The following is a 20,910-nucleotide window of genomic DNA, read 5'->3' as shown; positions in this document are numbered from 1 at the left end:
CCACTTAGCGAGCGACCGCCGAAAACCGCTAACAGCGCCAACGAAGGACAGGGAAAGAACGGAGGTGCAGTTTTCGTTGCCTGATTTTACCATCCTTGAGAGTTAAGCTGCACAGCGGCACCGCTAAATGTCTGAAACTCGTACACGTGCGTCCAGACACGAGCTCGTGATTGTTTGCACTACTGTGCTCACGAGTGCAAGCACGAGGACTATGTACTCATGAGTACTCATGAGTACTGTGTAGTTATGAGTGCTACTCATGAGTAATGTGTACTCATGAGTACTCATACTCACCAGTACTCAAACTCATGAGTACTCATATTCATGAGTATTGTATTCATGAGTATTCATATTCATGAGTAGTGTACTCATGAGTACTGTACTCACGAGTAGTGAAGTTATCCCTGTACTGAATCGTCATCGTACTCACTTTTTTAATCTGGATGTGTACTCCCTCATGATCGTACTCACTCGTGTGTTTGAGTACAAATGAGTACAAATGAGTGCACTCACGAGTGAGTGCGCCGACCTATGGAACTTGACAACATGGACATGGATCCTGCACTCCGCTCAAGGCTGGAAAAGCGAACGAAAGACCTGACCCCATGTGTGTGGCCTGGCCTTGCCCTTTCGCGGTGTACGTTGCTGCAGTTGCTATCGGCGGCACGTGACTTTTTATCGGGGGCGAATTCGCCGCCGCAAGGGGAGGATCGTGCGCTCTTTCGGAACCCTTTGATCCACCCCGCACTGTTTATCCAAAAAGCGCCGTCTCAGATGTGGCCCCGCTGGTGCCGGGTCTTATTTTGCGGCGGCGGTAATTCCTACCGGCGGCATGTGAAAAAGACATTTTAAACTGATGCAGAACCGTGCACAAAACGCGCCGGTTCGGATCGCTTTATCAGTGGCGGTGAACGGGAAGGCGCAGAGCAAACCAGCGCCGCACTCGAGCAGCGTGCAACCGTGTTCTGACAAGCTGCACCCATATCTTGTGAATGGTAGAGAGTTTTAGAATAACGTACACAAGCTGTACGCAAACAGTTAGCGAGCGGTATTTTTTACATCGTTTGCACTGCGCATGCGCCGTACGTTAAGACGCTTCTGCTTTTAGCGGGCGGAAGAATTTAAGCAAAATAGTGTGCGTACGTGAGGCCATAGAGTTTCTTACAATATACACTAGAGAGGAATCTGGCGCTAGCGTCTATGCGGCTCACATCAAGGCCGTCTGTGTCGTCATGGACCGCCATTATACATCGCGCTCGTCTTAGTTTCTTTATTGGCTTGGACTGAAACGTTTAAGTGACCGCAAATTTAAACAAAGTGCCACAAAAACGCGAAGAATAATGTGCAATTATGTAAATGGAAAATAAACACAAGCTGTTTTAAAACTAAGAAAAAAGGAAGTAAAGCGTATTTTTGCCGGAACGGTTGTGCCTGGTATTCCGCAGGTCAAGGTTGTAGTTACGAACAAGGTTAATATTTGGGGGGTAAACTTATTAGAGACTCCGATTTTATTAATTTTACCATTATTGCAAATAATAAGTTGCTTGAAGAGTTTGGAAAGTTTTTTGAGCGTGCCTATTAAAGCGTTGACTTCGTGGTGAACCGGTGCACCGACCGCCAACTAGTTTAACAAGAAAAAAGGAAACGCCGCGTTAAACAAGTCGTGCACGATGACATGATAGGACGCATACAAGCGCCCGTATCTGTCGTATCCCCGTGGTCGTATCTTGTCTTCGTCGAAGGACGTTTTGTTTCTACCGTCGGCTACAACCCCCGCGGCGGCATATCACCCGCTCAGTCATGCGTCCTTCAACTGCGGCATGAGCAACGTCAGGTGCGATCACGCACTGCCTGCTGTTTCACCGAACACGGCTACCACAGAACAGGGAGGATTTCGGTTTCTTTGTAGCTCGTAAACGTGTCAATGCATAGTGAAGAAAGCAAATCCCGAAAACCGCTTTAGAATCCAATTGTCATGCCAAGCCCAAGCCAAAAAAGTTCCCCCGCATTTCCCCGAGGGGGAGAATGTGAAAGTGCGAATGCACGGTTGTCGGCCCGCTTGCGGCGCTTGAGCTCGGCCCCCGCAGCCCACCGCCTCGCCGCCTTCTCTTCCATCTCTTCCATCGGGTCTGTAGTATCACGTGTACACCACGCAGTTATCAAGCCGCTATAACGCCGCTGAGTCGCCAACGCACGCCGCTGACGACTTAGTTTGAATGCGTTAAAGATATAAGGCGCGTCACTAACACTGATATCAGCGTCGCGTCCGTGGCTTGGTCGGTAGAGCGTCGCGCTGCGGCCGCTAAGTCCTCGGATCGAAACCTGGCGCCGGATGCTGTTTCTTTTTTAAATATAGAGGAGCACTGCGGACGCCGCCGCCGCCGCCGCCGCCGCCGCCGGCGGTGGATGGTTTGGGGTCGCTTATAAAGTGCATTCGCACTTAAAAGGTTGCCTTCCCATGAACCCCCCCCCCCCCCCCACCAACGACATGGCTTACAAGGCGCAGTTTCCTCTCTAGTATACTTACTAAGAAACTATGCGTGAGGCCGCTTGCGTTTCCAACATGGCGGCAAGTAGCGCGACAACCATCCACGGGTGCGCTCTTCTGTGGACAGTAATCTGCTTCCGATGAACCAAGTTCTATGCCCCTGTGTTTTTAAATACGTCGAGTGGTTATCACGTCGCACTCACGGAGATCTGTATCGTCGTAACATCGCTGACTGTCCGAACGAAGCTTGCAGCTAAGCGAAGCCAGTGACCGAAGCTGTGTGCGTGTGCGCCTCGCCCGCTGTATTTTTAAAACAGTTTACAATGCCAAACGCATCAGCCCGGACCGGCCAACCAAGCCCTCTCCTTCTACTCTGGCCGCTCTCTCTCAATCGGTAGCCTTCTCAGCGCTTCAATCATGTGACGAGTTCAGCTTGGGGCGACGCGTGGGGGAGAGCGGCAACGTTGGCAAAACATGCTCAGCCGCGACTCTGAGCTTTCTAGCGCTGGCGCGAGCGCCATTTCTTTGACAATGACAATCTCAAAAATCGGTTGCCTTGGAAACAAGGCACAAACCGCTCTCGAAGTCAGTTACGGTTGCGTGATCCCGGTTCAGCTAGGGGCCCCACCTCGCCACATGTGGGCACTGCAGGCGTACCACTCACTCCCATAGGGAAGCGCGCGATGCGTTTGGCATTGTAAAAATACAGTCGGAGATGGTGTGTGTGTTGTGGACGCATTCGTTTCGCAATAAAATGCGACGTTGTACTTCAGCGGGTGGATATTGCTTCCCATGGTTTGGATTATGTTTCTCGAGCGACGTACGACTCAACCTCGCATGGGGTATGTGCAGTGTGCGTGGCTGAAAGCCTTCTCGCCTTGCGCGCCAATGTGACTTGCTGTTCGTCCCCGCAAACCGCGCGCGAGGTGAGTGCCGATTTTGCGACGGGCAGTAGCAATGTCAATCGCGGTTAAGACTTTCAACGCATGTTGTGACGTTGTGTTCGTTTGAAACGCATCTAGGGATTGTTTTGAAGCTGAATAAAATGTATGCGTCAAACCCGGGCATTCGGCTCAGGGCGTTCTCTGCGATTGCACGAAAGAAGTGCCACGGGGCTTCAACGCTTTATTTATGGAACGTACTCAGGTAAGACAATATCCATGTCGTGTTATGGCCATGTTTCATTCAATACAAATGGTTAAGCGTTTGTTCACACTTGTTTGGATACTCGTAAAATGTCGAAGCACTCCGGCACCCCGCTGGCAGATCAGCCGGCGAGCCGACGCTGAGCAGACGACACATCCCTTGGCCGGAACTGCGTGAAAAATCCGCCCAATAGCAGGATGTCTAGCTCATGACGCACACCTGGGAATCGATGACGTAGACATGTGAAAATGGCGGCGTCCAAAAACACGCAGGGAAGCGTGAGAAAAGGGCGACAAACTTTGCAACAAAAGTGTGAGTTTTCCGCTGCGCGTAAAAGAGTAATACTTGGCACAGATGACGTTGACGACCCAATCTAACGATTGCGCTACTTCATTTAATGTGCTCAAAGCGCCTTTCAGGGCCCCTTGAAGTGCCTAGCTATAACGCGCGCCTTGAAGGAGTGCTAAAAAATATTTGCTCCTGGGGATCTTTAACAACAAGAGACTCATGCAAGTTCATTTCGAGACAATGATCTGACAACATCAATCGAACATCCTGTAGGAATTCAATGCTGAACCGCCTCCAGATTAGCGAGCTTTTCGTACTGATGCACAGGAACGCAATTCTATCCGGGTCGGAGTGGCCATTGTCCTGATGGAGGCGATTAACAGAAACGTACGCGTGTCGAAATGTCGGCGGGCGTTTAAGATTCCCAAGTGGCCTAATATAATTCGCAGCTTTCTACGCCGCTGTCCCAGCAACTCAAGTGAAGCATCGGAGCGTAAAAAACAATATTCAAAATTCAAAATCAAAATCAAATTTCAAAAACAAAATCAAAATTCAAAATCAAAATCAATATTCAAAATCTTCGCAAAGCGGGCAGTTGTGCTATTATGTTCTCTCGAAAAAGTGAAAAACAAAGAGAAAACAAAGCCTAGCAGCCATTTTCTCCCAGCAGTGCAGTTCTTCACGGCTTAAGTCGCGTTAAATTCAGGTTGTACCTGTGTAACCCTCATTCTGCACTGTTTACCATTTCTAAAAGAATGCTTGAGCATGAATAATCACCTTCCCTTGCACGACTGGACTGCAAATATGCGCTCCACATTTACACTGCTTTATGCATTCAACGTTGGGGGGAAAATGGTCTTCGTTACCGCTCTACGCCGAGCGCCCGCTACCGAAGATAAACCGCTTTATTTATTGAGGAAACCCATTCATTTGCTTTTGTGCGCCATACGAAATAAGCCGCGTTGGAAAAGTGACGCGCGCTTTATTTGCCAGCGCTTTTCTACGTGCTATAATGAGGTAGGATGACTATTAATCGTGCTTGGTCCCTGGATGAGCACAATATCTGTGCCACAAAAAACTTATCTGCTGTGAACTTGTCCCTTTTATTGGAGATACTGATCTTTTTTTATTTGTTTGACGTTAAAAATAGATAAATAAAATCACTTTTCACAGAGTTTGACGCGTAAGGTTTGTGGTAAAAAAAAAACAAGCGCTTATTTGTTTGACCGCGATTGGTTAGTACACTGCACGAATTTGAATAAATTGTTCCCCTGACAATAAAATACCCATGTCCTAAGGCAGTTTTTTGAAAGCGTGGAGTAACGTCCCTGCAAGAATCTTGAAGAAAAGGAACCCTGTCTGTTAACTTAACAAAAACCGGTTGATTATCATCAAGTTGAAAAAAAAAACATAGCTATTCCCACATTTTGCGTGCCTAAACAGCACCCCAGTTGAATTTGTGCATTAATATAAGTGTAACCCAAAATAACACCGTTAATTCTGTAAATGACGTTATCTTCGTGAGATTGTCAGTGCACTTTTCCAGGGAACGCAGCTAACAAAAACTGCAGAGTACATTTAATTCTGCTGGTACGCTGGGATACGAAAGCATAGATGTGTACAAGAGATTTGTTTGCGACTTGACTGCGCCCAATCGCGCAATATTGCTGAGATATGACGAAGTTCCAATATTGTTTAGTCAAAGAGTTCCTCAGAAGTCCAGTTCATACTCTCGTTCCCCTCCCATTGTGTCACCAGGAGTTCGACTAACCCCTTAGCAACGAATACGATAAGGCGTCCTAGCGTATTCTTTGCTAAGGGTTTATCCCCTTAGCAACGTGTTAGGCGCTGTTTCAGTGGTTCCGCATCTCTAGTAGCTGCCAAAGGGGACGCCATGACGGCGCAATGCCGCGTCCACAGCCAATAGCGATTTTCCTGGCCAGAAAGGCCGGTTTTTTTTTTTTTTTTTTTTTTGCTCCATGAAACTGATCTTGTACAAACGTTGACGGCCCCGTGTAGCGAGCCAACAACCTGCTGCCGTGTCATCCTTTTCGTTAGCATAACCTGCCGTTACGTTTTCTTGCATACTTTTCTCTTTCGCACTAAACGCCGAGTGACCTACCGTATAATCATTGGCGTTACATATGCCGATGGTATACAAGCTGCTCGTGAATAGCAGACGGCTAGACCAGCCGACGTGCTTCTAAGAAAGGCTCCCAGACCATGGTTAAGCAGCATGGATCAACTCAGATTTGTAATATTTCTTCTCGCTTTTTTTCGGCCAGGGAATCGTGCGGATTGCCAAATTTATGTTACAAAGGCCGTCTGTATAATGTTACCCGAAGAAGAACAGTGTTGTCATCGGCGCGTCAAGTTGTATTTTGCGAGTGTCCACTCTAGAAGAACTGCTGGTGGAGAAGGAGAGCCTCCGCCGCTCCACGCGTGCTTTACTTCCACCGCGTGGAACTGACCTCCCCAGTGGGCTCGCTCGCTGGGAGGAGGTGCTGCTGCGGAGGCTTCGAGTTGGGGTGGCATTATCCCCAGCAGTGACCCACGCTTGGCCTGCCCGCTATCATTCACCGTTTGCGGACACCTGTCCCTTTTGTATGGTCCCTGCGTCCGAAGCCGACACGAGCCACCTTCTATGGACCTGCCCTGCCCTGCAAACCTCTCGCCTGCAACACCTCCGAGGCACAGGGCTCCATCCTGGGAGACCCCCTGATCTACAGCGGTGGATCTGGGGCCCGCAGTACCGGTCTCTGCTTACGTTTCTGCGTGACACAAATGTGATGTTGTACATATTACTGTTATGCCGTAAGGCAAACTCTCGCAAAAAAAAAAAAAAGAGTATTTATTTGGGTAAAGTGAAACACCTATTTAAATGGCTAATAATCGGTTTCGATGCATCGGAATCAAGCCCCTGATTAAAAAGGAACTTGCATAGAGTTATACAAATATTTGGAGCGCAGGCGGTATGAATGACGCTGATTGTGGCTGAAACCTTTTTCTCCACAACCGCCACCGAATGTTTTTCGGATGTTGGGTTGTTGTTTTCGGGTGTTGTTTTTCGGATGTTTAGCATCAAGTATGGCTGGGCCTTGATTAAAAATTTTAATCCAATTAATAGGCATGATTGAATGTATAAATGTTTCCGCAATTTGCTTGCGCTGATTTACAGACAATGCGCCAGGAATCGTCATTTCAGGCTTGATGGCTTATTTTGCTATATATCATCATCAGCGTGGTAAAGAGTAAATCCTTGCAGTCATTCGTATATAATAGCTGAGGTTCCATACCAAGAAAGTTTGTCTACATTATCCGGCGGTAGCGTTTTGTGGGTTTGTTCGGTGTCCTTCCAGTTGTGGTAAACAAGACTACCGCACGACAGTGAGGTGCCCATAGGACTTCTCGCCCTTTTCCAAATAGGTATTCATTAGAAATGAACGGTCCTGGAGTTCGCCAACATTTCAAGAGGCACATAATTATGTTGTTGACTCGAGTCATGACATCGAACTTCACAAGCACGCTTGTGAACGTGTGGTGACATATTTGGTTGAGCTTGAAGGCCCTTTATCCTCATACAAAAAAAGCGGCTTGCTTTTTTTTCACTGTCGCTTTGTTATCGTGGTTTTAATCATTAAATCTCCTAGCATGCTCATTTCGTTTCAGTTGCTAAGAAAGGCAGGTTATTTGAACAAGTGTGCAGTACCAGACAAGCTCACGCAGAAGTTCAAGGTGCTGCAGGTGGTTCATTAGGTCCATATCAGTTGTGCGGATAAACTGGCTACAAATTGTTCGTCGTTAAAGGGTAACTCGATAAATCCGAAAGCTCATTCATCCGTAGCCCGGCGCTTGTAAGACATTGCGTTGTGCGACTGTGTTAATTAATTTTTATAAATGAAGATGAAAAACCCAAGCTGGCTTTGGCAGTCCTTAATTTCGGCTGCTATCTTTTAAAATACAGTTGAGAGAGACTGAACAAAGAACATTGTTCAAAGTGGAGTCAAATTTTAGGTGAATAATTCGCGTTTAGCAATCATTTCCAGGAGGCTTCAAGGTTTCCTTTTTGCTCACGCTTTTTCCTACCGAGAGATGTAATTAAGCGTACAATAAAACTACGAAATAAAAAATCTGTATGTATGCCCACTCCCTCCGGTACAGGCGAAGTATGAAAAACCTAAAGCTCCAGCAAAAAATACGGGTAGCACAGGTTAGGTTGAAACATAATAGTATGTTTTCAGTGGTTGACGTATTACTACGCGGCGCCTTTTGTTCACCTTATTAAGGAGCAAAAAATTGCGACTCCCTGCCGGCTCCTTAAAACCGGCGTGTAGCTCAGACATTTACATATATACCACGTCAGACTTAGAACACATCTCTCGCTACCGCACTCTTAAATAATCTTAAAACTTTTTTTCTTTATTGTAGGTTCCCGCGCGACAGCGTTAAGTGAGGTTGAGGCCCAGGAGTTAGATGGGCGTCATGTACTGGCGTTGGATGTAAAATGTGCAACTTTTGTCCTTAACAGAAAGAATAAAAGGTGCGCTAAGCAGACGAGGACGAAGTAGACACGCACACAACGTGCAGGCACCAACTTCCCATGGCGCCTAAACGTGGTTTGCGTGTCCACTTCGTCTTCGTCTGCTTAGCGCCCCTTTTATTCTTTCCAATAAGCATAAACCAACTAGCTCAACAAGTTTTGTTTTGTCCTTAACAGGCCATAATTGGACAAACCGACTTGCCTGTTCTAACAATAGTTATTGAGAGCCGTTGATGAACTGCGTACAAATGGCATGACTGTTTTTTATGCTTGTAATCTGTGTGTGTGCTTCTAGCCTATCCGTATCTGTTTGAATGTTCGCCCTCAGCTTTACTGTGCCGCTGTGTTCCTCGTACTTTAAACGAAGCCACTACGTGGGGGTGCAGGAGCCCAGCCCACTGGTGTCTCCGGTAAGGCATTGGAAAACTGTGGCAATATACTTATACTTGTGCTACTCATGTCCTGATTTAAACAAGACCACTGCAGAACGGTTTTTGCATTGCGGAGGCCAGGTGGCAGCTTCTAGACTAGTGATATGTTTTCACCTGCTCGAACTTTTTGTTTGCTCTTGCCATTTTAGATTTTTTTGGCTTTTAAACAACAAACAAGTTGCGCACTTTGCTATTGTCTAGTGCATATAAGCTTATAACCCTACTGGCGCTCAGCAGCAACGGCTAAGCGTAGTATTAGGCCGCAGCAGCCATGGACATTTGAGAAGATTTCTCGCCCCTCGCAGACGCAAAGATATAAAGAAGAAAAGATAGGAGGAACATGTGAAGGATCTACACGAAGACGCACTTACGTTTTTTCGAGGTCTGGTAGGGATCGTCGGAGTCCACGTATTCTGTGTGGGTCGTGACGCCGAATAGCGGGTCTCTCAGGTTGTGAACTTCTACCGCGTGCTCGTAGGCGTACCGAAGTTCCTCCTGGTTCGGCATGAAGATTGCCCCTGAAGAGAGGAGATCAACGGGACCCACGGTAACTATCCGCCGGAGTACAGCATAAAGGAGTGGTGCTACTCGGGCATTAGGTCACAAGTGCGAACCCATATTTATTTAGTGACAAATTAGTTATATGCATAAAAACAATTTGCATACCGATTAAGACTCCTTACAGGCATCATTGGAATTACCGCACTGTGGTGCGGTTCACTGCCCTTGTAATTGTTGATGCGTGTTATCTTTTACCTAGCAAACCTGTGCTTTTTTTTGGAGGGGGGGGGGTCGCAATTTTTAAATGCTGTGGTGCTATAGCCGGATGCGAAAAGCCACCAGCGTGGTCTACGTGCCTGCTGTAATAACAAGGCTGAAGGCGAGGTGCATACAAGCAACAACTTGCCAAAACATTGCTACTGGTAGGACGGTTTATAAATGCCAAGATCGCTTAGCGCCCAGGTATTCTTGTGAACAATTAAAGGGACACTGAAGTGAATTTGTCAAGGTCCCGTTTTTGCTTGCACTGCGTAGACTGGCTCAAATTAGCACACTTTTCATCGTTTATCCGGTTGACACATCGGTAATTATTTTAAAAAGCGCGAAAGAAGAAAAACTACCATGCGCGGTTTGCGGCGGCCGCACCAACTAAAGCTGTGACGTTGGGAGGAGCGGGCACCGTGATTGGACGATGCCCAAGGTGAGCAACCAAACAAGTTTCGGTTTCTGTTTCGGTTCTGTAAAACACAACCGGTGGCGTTGTTGGATGGGCATTCTCAATAACTCAGTAATCATCATACCGCGCTTCTGCCATGTTGTCAGCTGTAAAAATGCATAAAGATAAGCCTCCCAGGACGGCTTGGAATCGTAGCATTCACTAGCCGAGGCCTACGCAGTGCATGGACGCCCTCCGCGTACCCGCAGATGCCCAAATGTCATGCGCTTTTCCCCCATATTTGGAGCTTGCCTCACTCATCCCTGTACCGTAAAAAGCGTGTTCGCACCAGGCCAAGGGTCTGTTCATTCTGGCCTGTGCCCACTGCCCGCAAGCAGTCGGTGCTTATGGCAACAGCACGCCAACGAGAACTCGCTAGCGCGCCAGTGCTAGCCTGTGCGCGTTCTGTGAACTAGTTCGTGGAGCCATGAACGTTGCGGCCCAAAAAAAGGTGAACTCAATGTAGAAAACATCGGCAAAAAACGAAAAAGTTAACTTACAAAAAAAAAAGCATGTACCCGCGGGGAGTCGAACTCGTGACTTGCAAAACACTTGCGGCAACATACCTAGCGCACCAGACCACTCGGCCACGGGACGGGCTCCGCCGACCTTGGTAATATAAGGTATATATTGTACAACAAGTTTACACTTTTATTTAGTTTTGGCATTTCAAGCAGCTTAGGTGACTATTTGTTGTATTGCGCTCGTGCAGTAAGCGTCCCCCGAGTTTCCACAATAGCTCACGTCTAGCAATTGCATTTCGTAGACGGAAAAGCGTTCGCAGATGCGTAGTCGTGCTGCTGACCGCTGTGCTTGTTCACCCAGAGCAAAAAAGTGCTTCCCGCACCCTATTTTTACGCTGTACGGTAAAAATATCAGTTGATTTTATTTCCTTAGTACCTATATTGACTTCGCTGACTCTTATCTTGCCTTCAAGAGGCCTTATATTTTCCTACTGGCGTACCAGTCAGCGAAGCGTCGCATGTGCGCTTGTGCAGCGCTTGTGTGAAGCGACCTTGACTTGGAGCTAGATACAGTGTACGAACTAACCAAGTAAAGAAAGGCAGATTCTACCATTCACAAACGTGTCCTGGCTTCGTTTCAACTGAGCGAACGAATTGCGACGACCCGTCGGCGGCCGGCGGACGAAACGCTGGGCCGACTGACTCTGTCTGAAGGCCGGGGAGCCGTGCAGTAGCGCAGCCAGTTGCGAGCTCGGCTCCTCGCGACGTCACACGAAAACGCCGCAGAAAATGGGCGAGCGTAAAGAGAAGAGGACAGCATTTTCGAATTAATTTTTCTACTAAATAAAATCGCGTAAACGCGCCCAGAGTGGTCGTAACATGGCCTGGGGACTCCGGACTACAATTTGCGCAAGTAATGCCGCAATGTTTACATATCACTTCAGTGTCCCTTTAAGGCAAAACACAAGAACATGATCGAAAATACAAGCCTCTTAGTCAAAATGCGAGTCAGGCAGTCCTTTACTCAAATAAATATAGACCTAGTTTACGAAACGGGCGTGTGGAGAGGCGAGATAAAAGCAGAATAAAAAGAAAAGATAAAAAATACGCCTTTCACAATCAGAAGTTTATATATATATATATACATATATATACATATATATACATATATATACATATATATATATATATATATATATATATATATATATATATATATATATATATATATATATATATATATATATATATATAGGGTTATTTGAGACAGAGACAAAGGAGAAAGACGTAGAAAATAGATAGCAATAAGTTTACTGACTTGTGAAGAAAGGGAGTCCTCTCCCTGAAACGTTAGTAACCTTATTTCTATTTTCTACGTCTTCCTCGTTTGTCTCTGCTAACCTTATTTTTTTTCGCGCGCTGTGTGAGTTTTTAACTTTTCAGACTATATATATATATATATATATATATATATATATATATATATATATATATATATATATATATATATATATATATATATATATATATATATATATATATATATATATACAGAGTGAAATATTTATTGACCTCGTGAGCAGCAGGAGGTTACATTATGTTCATGCAAATGGCGGTGTTATCTCGCGCAAGTGAAGGACCGTTACGCCACGCAACCGAATCACAGAGCAAGCCCCGTTCCAGTCACACGCTTTCGAAAACGATTAGCGAGATAGTTTATGCGACACACAGCGTCAATTCTCATTCCACATCCCTTCATACACCTTGTGCGGGGGTAAAAAAAGCACAAGCAAAGAGAGACGCACGAGCGACTTTAGACAGTCACTCCATAGCGCTTTATTTTATCGAGTAGCGCGACTTGGTGTAACCAAAAAGGATAAAATTGTAATATGCAAGTTGTCCGGGCAAAATTGGAACAGTCAGTCATGTGTTAAGAAAGCTTCTCGTACCAGCAACCGAACGGGTAGCGTACGCCGGCGCTTACGCTCGGCGAAAGACAAATGACGACTGATGTCAAAAAGTAAAGCCGAAATCCTGTTCGATAAAATGTAAACGCAGTCAGAAACGAAATGAACACGTGAGGAGAAACACAAAAATAAGCAAAAGAGAAAGTTAGGACGGCGCTGGCAATGCTTGAAGGGCCCGAAAAACTGCGCTGGAGTTCTTTCCAGAAGGCATGTCAAATGGGCCGTAAATGTTGCGCGCCTTCAACGGCCTGGATCGGAAGGCTGCGGCTGCTGCGCTACGAGTCGTTGTATAAGCAGGCAGCCTGTTCTGCAGTCGATAGCGCTGGCGGGCGATTTTCAACGACTAAAAGAAAGCTCGCTTATGTCGAGCGCAGACGCGTGCTGCGCGTTTTGCTAGATGATGACGCCTTTCGTCCGTGCAAGGAAGCGACCTAAAACGAATTTTCGTTTAGTGGTCCACCTACATTCCGGAAACATGAAAAGGCTTACGGCAGGGCCCTGCGGAACACCCGCCTGAAGCACTGGCGTCACAAGCGCGAGGACGGCGACGTAGGGACTGGCGGGAGGGAAGCCTTTACAGGTAATAGCAAAATAATTGTGCTTTCTCGCTAGGCCACCAAAACAAGGAAAGTGGTAATAAATAATGAATTCATCGCGCATGTTTCGATATGATGTTCGGGAAATAAGCGCGCGATAAAGTTTATGCCCGAGCTATGGTGGTGATGATGATGATGATGATGATTGTGGCCCGATGGTGTAAATATCGCGTAGCCGTCATCTCCGACGTGTGTACCTACAGCGCGGCCATGAACGTTCTTGTGTAGACTAAGTACTTTTCAGTAGCGATCTCTGGCCAGCTGGATTTTTCATCATCCAACCTGCATGCCTTCTCAAATGATACATCACCGTTTGCATGGAGACGCAGCGATATGCCTCTTTTTGTGTATAAAAGGGGATGTCGGTATACTGATTATATACATGGGCCAATGCAAATGTTTTCAGTCACATTAGAACCATGTGCAGCTGGCTTCAAAGGTATGCTTGTAAATAGCGAATGTAAGCTCCTAGGGTCCACCAAGTTGTCCTTTGACGGTGTTCCCCTTTTTATTGTTTACAGTTAGTGGTCTCATTATGCATAGAGTGGTCCTAGAGAGAGCCACCTGCGAGGGCGTCTGCGATCCCCCTCCAAGTATTCGTCAATCAATGCTCTGGTTCCATCTAATAATGAAACAGGAAAAAAAACTCCCCGAGAAAAGAACCCGAAAACCACATTGAAATATTTTTCTGCGTTGCGTACGCCCAGCTACAACGCTGGAAAGTGGTCTTAGGCTGTGGAGGCAGTGTGTCGCTTCCCTTAATCAAGGAGTGTCACCTTAAATCCTGCCACGAACACCAAGTGCGAGTTGCCTACATGCAGCTCCAAGTTCCACAGAAAAGTCTCCCTGTTAAGTCAAGTAATTTTCAGTGTTCGTGCGATGTGCTTTTCCTAAAACGTGCGTCGCCTCTGTGAGCGACTGCAGCTTCTGCAAAACCGTGCCTTGCTTACGTACTTAATGAATGAGTTAGCAGCTTTGTTCGACCTCATGGGTATGTTGTTGGCTTAAATAACGAAAGTGAAATGATTTATACTAAGGTAGAACAGTCTGACGCGTGTTGCTTGCTGATCGCAGAATTTGTGTTCTACGTTAAAAAATACGTTTTGAGGTTGTCCAACTGAACTACCGAAGAAACATTAGTTTTAGAACTCACGGTGCCAGCCAATAGAATTCAACTTCACTCTACTCCAACTTTCAGGAAAATTGAATAATTTATGTCCTTGTGCAATTTTTCGCTCAGACATCTCAAAAGTGAAATTTTTATTCATGATGTTCAGTTTTTTCAACCATCTCAACTTTTCACGTCTGTTAGGTTCAAAAGCACGGTCACTGCTGCCATTTTTCGTGCTTAGTCTATGATGCTAAATGGCACGGGGGTGCAGCATTCGGAATTTTATACCTTCAGAAGCGGTGGATTTACCTCAGTACTAAATTATAGCTGTGTTACTGTTTGGTACACTCTGTGCCGCCTCCGAATAAAATATGGAACTGTATGAACTCGTAAATCAAGTCGGTGCGGGCCCTAGTTTGCTCTCCGTAAAGCAACCAACAGTTGAAAAGATGCTAGGTTGTAACTGTGGCGTACTGCTTTATTAGGGTCGTGTAAGAGAAGGTTTTTACGACGAAACGCTGTATTTTATGGCTAGAGTAATATTTAAGCAACTAAAGCAGTAATACTTTAATTTCCTGGCTAAATTCATTCAGACACGTATAAAGTCTTTAATCTTTGTGGTTCTGTACTTAAAGGTTAGGGCCCACCATGCCATGATTTTATTTTCTTGGCTATCCGATCATCTTTATCACTTTTCTCAATATATAAAAGATAAAATTGGGAGTAAAAAAATAGCACGAAGAAAGCTGCTTTAGCTGGCTTGTTGCATTAACTACCACGGCTTGCGAAAAGCTACCAAGGTGAAAGATCGTATGGAATAAAACGGGACCTGCGGGTAAAAGTAAATTCCAACGCTTCAAATGGCCGTTTAACGCCAGCGCAGAATGGAAGGCCAATTTGCCAAGACCTGGGAATAAGGGCTGGCTGCAAAAGGCTGCGGGGCTATAAAGTGAAGAAACAGAAAAGAACACTTCACATGTGGTTAACCGCATTTGTGACCGGAAGAAGAAGGAAGAGGGGGCGAGGAGGCGGGGGGAGTTACTTTGCGGAAATGAGTACGCCTTGATATCACGACTGTACCGGCTCTCTCTTAATTCTGGGCGCTCGTTTTCTTTTCTCCGAACGAAAGATACATTACGCATGAAATTTATCTTTCTGGGCGTAAAGGTCTAGTTTTTACAGTCCCTCCCGTTCGGGTGACAGTACAAAGTTGACATTACTCAGACCATAATGTACTGTCGGAGAAGAAAAGCTGGGAGCAGCGTGAATCCTGAGAGAAAGCAGATATCAGTAAAAAAAAAACATAGAAGACGCGACGTAAAAGGGTCTGGGGGGCGCAGGGAAATAGTTGGCAGTCGTAACGAAGATATAAAATCCCGGTGTCTCGACGCGTCCGCGCAGTCGAAGCGCACTGCCGCCTACCACGAAGTCGATCGGAGAATGTGAAACAGCGTTGCTGGGAAAGGAAGGCGGAACAACGGGGGGTGATGGATACGGATGGCGGCCGCGTAACGCTCGGTGGTAAGGCATACCGGCGGGACATGTAGTACAGATCTAACACGCGCGCGCGCGCAGCGAAGTCATATTTTATTCACCGTAGGCTCCCAAAAGGGCCCTCGCGGATGTGAGCACGGCCCGGCTTCCGGTTCTAGGTGGAGGCGAGGCGTGGGGGTTGAGTTTACAGATTTTATGGCCGCATTACGCGCTGGCCCTGGTGAGACTGCTCGACTGCGCGTGTCCGGAAGTCGACTGTTTCGCCGCAAAGAGTTTTGCTGCCCTCGGTTCCGTGTGTGCGTTGCCTGTACGGCCGTGGAGATGAACAAGCGCGCTTCGTTGTTGAGCCCAGAAATGATTGCTGGCCCGGCTGTTGTATCGACGGGCTCTGGGTGCACACTTTTCGGGACGTTCTAGTTGCGGGGCAATGTCGGACCCCGACGCTCACGTGTAGAGGATGGTCGATCAGCTGCGGTGGGCAAGAAGGCACTTCCCGGTACGTGCTCAAGTTTCGGGGCCCACAACGAGACGACACACAGTAGCGAGTGCACGCGCAGTGCAACACAGCTACACGAAGCAATTGCTAGTTATGCGTAGCATCAAGTGTAGGCTGACTGGTAAGGTACAGACGAGCGGGCACACGTCAGCCTGTAATGGGCGAGGTGAATGCAGGCGGCACGCGCGGACCACAACTATTGTTAGCACTCGAAAGGCAGCGTTTGTTGTATTAGGGTAACGGTAACGCACTTCGCAAAATTATGGTGTTCGGGGGTGCAGAGAACAATACAAAGGCGCGTCATCGCCAGGATATGCTTAAATACGAATTTATGCAACTGCTGGTGCAACACGCATTGAATCTCGTGGCTGAATTATTTACTGATCAGCGAGTAATTTGCAAGTTTTGTCGTTACGAAAATAAAAACTGTCTCAGGTGTCACTGACTTAATTGTAAATTAAAGTTTTTAACAAATGCTGAATGGCCTTTGCCAGGACGCTGTAAAATAAAAGTAAACCGGAAAAAGTAAGCGTTTATTTATTATTTTTTCTTTACATTTGAAAACCATTTTTACGCACAAACAAAAAAACAAGTTATTACGTATTTGTAGGCGTTCTCGGCTAATGCGTTTCATTGTTCTCTCCACATGCCTTTGATTATGTGTTATATGCAAGGAAATCTCTGTTGAAAGAATTGTGCATAATAAGTTTGTTTAAATTCCCTCCCAGCGTTTTATTCCACTAGCGCATTTTCATACATTCAAAAGAATCGTATTTTCGCCTGAAGTCGGGTAATGTGAATGCGGAAGTGTGGTACTGCGGGGCACCAACAATTTCCCCTTGCGGAAGTTCCGCGAGGCGTACAAATATGGGAAGTCGGCACCAGTAGAGAGCTAGAGCAACTTCTGCTACGCAGAAATGTGGCTAAAGTTGGGCGAAGCTGCTCGTCATTTCGGGGAACGTAGAGTTTGGGACCGAGAACATGTGCCGCGCTACCGGAAGGCGCAGTGGCGTGTTTACCGATATCGCGCGCTTTTGTTTTTTCGCTGACTGCTCCATCTTTCCGGTTGTCTTTCCGCGGTTTATCTAGCACTCCTCGTGACGCAGTTTTCGCCTCTCGCGGTATCTTTACTACAGTGACTGTGCGGGACAAAAAACACGAGTAGTTGGCTTTAAAAACTGAGTTGTTTAGAAAGTTAAGGAAAATTGAAAGAAGATGCCTATTGAATTGGCACCCGAACTTTGTTAATCGGGGGATGACCCTAGCCGACGGCATCTCTGCGCTGGGCAAGCTTCGCAGGTCGTGGCGAACATGGAACTATGTAATGAAATTGCTGTTTTTTTTTCAGTGTATATTAGAGCTACCTTCAACCCATTGAAATAAATAAGGTTCAGAAAGAAATTATCAGCTGTTTTAAGGCTTAGGATAAAATTAGGGTTTTTCTGAGAGGTCCGGATTTTTTACAGCGGACGATGAAGAAACGCTTACAGAAGTGTTCTAGTTGCAAGATTTAGCTAGAATTTTCCTCGAAAACCATGAGAGCTTCCTCACGACGGGGCTATGATTGGACACAATATTTTTTGACGCCGTTCACATCCTCCGCGAAACTGAGTTACCCGAGTTCTTGCTGAAAACATGCATGCAGCATCGCAGTGAGGTTGTGTTCGCAGAAGAGATTATTCAGTTCTTCGGCACAGCTGACGTCGAATTAGGAAAAGTGAAGGAGCTGGACATCTTCATGCGCGGCGTGTAAGAGAAAATCTGTGCTAGACTCATTCGACTATCGACCTGCGTGCTGGGCAGTAGACTGCCAAGCTAGTATGATCACGGTGAACCGTGTTGACGGGTGGGAACTTCTACAGATACATCACGCAACATACGCGGAGAAGTCTGTCTGGATCTCAGAAAGGTCTGCCTCACGACGAAGTGCCCCGAGCAGCAGCCTTATTGAGTGTGATATGAGAAGTATAACAAGCTCTGGGGCCTTCGCCACTGAAAGCACTGCGTGAGCTTCAAGTCATGTCATACGCCGCAACCTTTCCTAGTGCGGGCCCCTCATTAGGTCATCATAAGGAGGTCCCGTAGTACCGCCCGTCCACCGACCGGCATCCATTCGCTCTGAAGACCGGGAACCAAGTTGTGTCTGGGGCTTTAGCAGTGAAGGAGACCATAGACATTCGTGGTAGGCAGCATGGTGTTAAGCTGGTACGATTACCATGAACCGCATTGACGAGATGTGTGGGAACTCCTGATGCGCCAACCCTACATTACTAGCCGGCCTGTAAAGGGTGCACCACAGCATGAAGGGTATTACAGCGGTGAAGCAAACATTAAGCAGACTACGAAGCGTACTCATTACTCGCCAAATCATAACAAAGCGGAAACATAAATACAACCCTTCCACATCTCCTTTTTTCCCTTCTCACCATTTAGCTGTGGAAGAATCTAATGACCAGCTGCCATCTTGACTTCCAGAAACCCCTAGACTCGACGGGGAAGGCTGCTCATTCATTTCACGAATCCTTGTAACAGGAAACCACTGCCACTTCAAATGACTCAATGACTGAATATTTTACCACCACAGTACTTGCACTTATAGCACTGTTTATAATTAAAGTACTTGCGCTGCTGGACTTCTTTTTTCTAAACATTCAATGGTTCTTATCTGTGGATGCGTGTGTGGTAATAGCGAGTAATTGCTCGAAGTAAAAAAAAAAAAATCAAGGAAGCTCACACTAATGCGTTAGACTTGCAGGTGGCGAAGCTCTACGCAACCTGCACGACCATCATGACCGTTAAAGTCTACGGTTTCAGCCGATTTGCGTCTTCTTCGCTGCCGCAACGACATTTACTCCATCATTATTGGTACAAGTGTAAGCCTCCTTCATTTTTTTGTATGTGTTAATCATTGGGCATCATATCGGAGGGGCGCACACTCTGCATTGTTTTTCTCATTCCGAGAATGTTTTACCACGATTACGGTAAACGCTGGAGTTTTTTTTTTTTCAATTTTGGTCAATCTGAAGTGGGTATGCTTGGCTTGGAAAACGTGCGCCGGGGACGCTGGGCGGTCACTTTGAGACATGCACACACGAGCGCTAGAGAATTTTCTTGGTTTTTTAAGTGCCTGGCGGTCGCCGCGAGGCACGCACTCACGTGCCCTCAGCATTTTCTTGGTATTTTTAGCTGCGGGCACGCAAAATAACGATTTGCTAAACAGCTTCACTGTTAAAATGTTGCGCCTTTATACATAGTCATGGGGAATTAATTCTGCTAGTAATGTTTTAAATGTGGAGCATTTCTTAGGCTCGCCTGGTCCTGCGTCGTTGATGGCGGCGCCGTCCACACGCTCACTGCGCATGCGCAACTCTCCTCCTTACACCCACAGCTCCGCGATACTACACTATAAAAAGAAAGAAATAGTTGGCGGCGCCCGGTTTCGATCCCACGACTCTCTGGCCGCAACGGGAGATACGCGGTGCTCTTCCCACTTCGCTACAAATCCGGGACAGGAGCAAGGGCTACGAACGCGCCTTATGTCCTTGACTCATTCAAACTACGTCAAGAAGCTACTGATACAACGAAGGCACGCGAAGCTGAACGTCAACGGAAACGACGAACTGAAAACTTTAGAGGGGGATGCTGAATTTCCCGTGGGAAAGCTGTGGCGGGAAGCGCCACGCGCCTTGCAGCTCAACCAGCCCCGTCCGCAGCGCCTCTGATGCTGATTGTGGCAGGATGCCCCTAGGGATTGGCCAACCAAAGAATCCATCACGAGATAGGTTCGCGTTCAACCACCATCGTCATCTTCCCGTAGGGGAACCGCCGAAGAAGAAGAAGACGAGAAGACAAAGCTGCGAAGAGGAGGGTGTGTACCCAATCACTCTTCCTCTAATATTATCATTCGGGGCGACAGTACTGGGTTTTTGCCGCGGGGATCTTTGCCGCGCTATACATTCATTCATCTTTGAATCACGCCGTCTACCGTGCTAGCCGCTAATTTAAGATGGCGGACTGCTCTTAAAAACATGTCTGCGCCTGTATCCTCTGCCTTCCCGCTCACTGCCTCCCCTTCGCTGCCGAATCTTCTTTCTTTAATTTTCTTACATAATTTCCACGATTGTCCTTCGGCCAATCCTTTCCTTATTCATTCGTGCTGGTTTTGTAGTTGGTGAGCTCTATCTGCTAACGCACCTTATTTCCTGGCAGTTTACTTATTATCTTTTTACTCCCGTTTATATTCACCTTTTTTCTGTATTTATTCAGTTTTCTTCTTTTAATCCAAATTAGTTTTTCCTCTTCTCTCAGTTAGCGCCCATTTCCTGGCCAATCCCCCTGAGTGGGTACGAGCCATTTTTTCGGACAAACAACAACAACATTGCTCTCAGCCGGTGCACCAATGTGAACAACCTTTACCTCACCAGAGCTGACGGAGACTAGCGATTCTACCACAGAGACAACATCGACAAGAACATGATGGACGAGTTTCGGCGCCTCGAGAACCACCGCCTACTCACCGTAACACAACAGCTCTTGCGTGCCTTTGCCACCGGTGTGGACCCGGACGCGGAATTCCCTCTGGCGCTAGTAAAAACCAGATCACTCAACATAACTGCAACACAATGGAACCACACGGAACCGCCAGGATGCTTCGCATCCTCATCAGGGTTCCC

At 46.8% G+C, this 20,910-nt stretch overlaps 1 protein-coding gene across 1 annotated transcript in view; it reads right to left on the bottom strand.

Annotated features, from left to right (window-relative positions):
* Nucleotides 1-20,910, bottom strand: part of LOC144173880 (glutamate receptor 1-like) — a 266,859-nt gene that overhangs the window by 160,789 nt on the left and 85,160 nt on the right. Inside the window, exon 2 of the mRNA XM_077702181.1 lies at nucleotides 9,265-9,411. Within this exon, the coding sequence (XP_077558307.1) occupies nucleotides 9,265-9,411 (147 nt within the window). The remainder of the gene's footprint in view (nucleotides 1-9,264; nucleotides 9,412-20,910) is intronic.

Source organism: Haemaphysalis longicornis, unplaced genomic scaffold (genome assembly GCF_048455015.1).
Source record: "Haemaphysalis longicornis isolate Haplotype H1 unplaced genomic scaffold, Haemaphysalis longicornis Haplotype H1 scaffold_3, whole genome shotgun sequence".
NCBI lineage: Eukaryota > Metazoa > Arthropoda > Arachnida > Ixodida > Ixodidae > Haemaphysalis > Haemaphysalis longicornis.
This window is presented reverse-complemented; position numbering and strand designations above follow the sequence as displayed.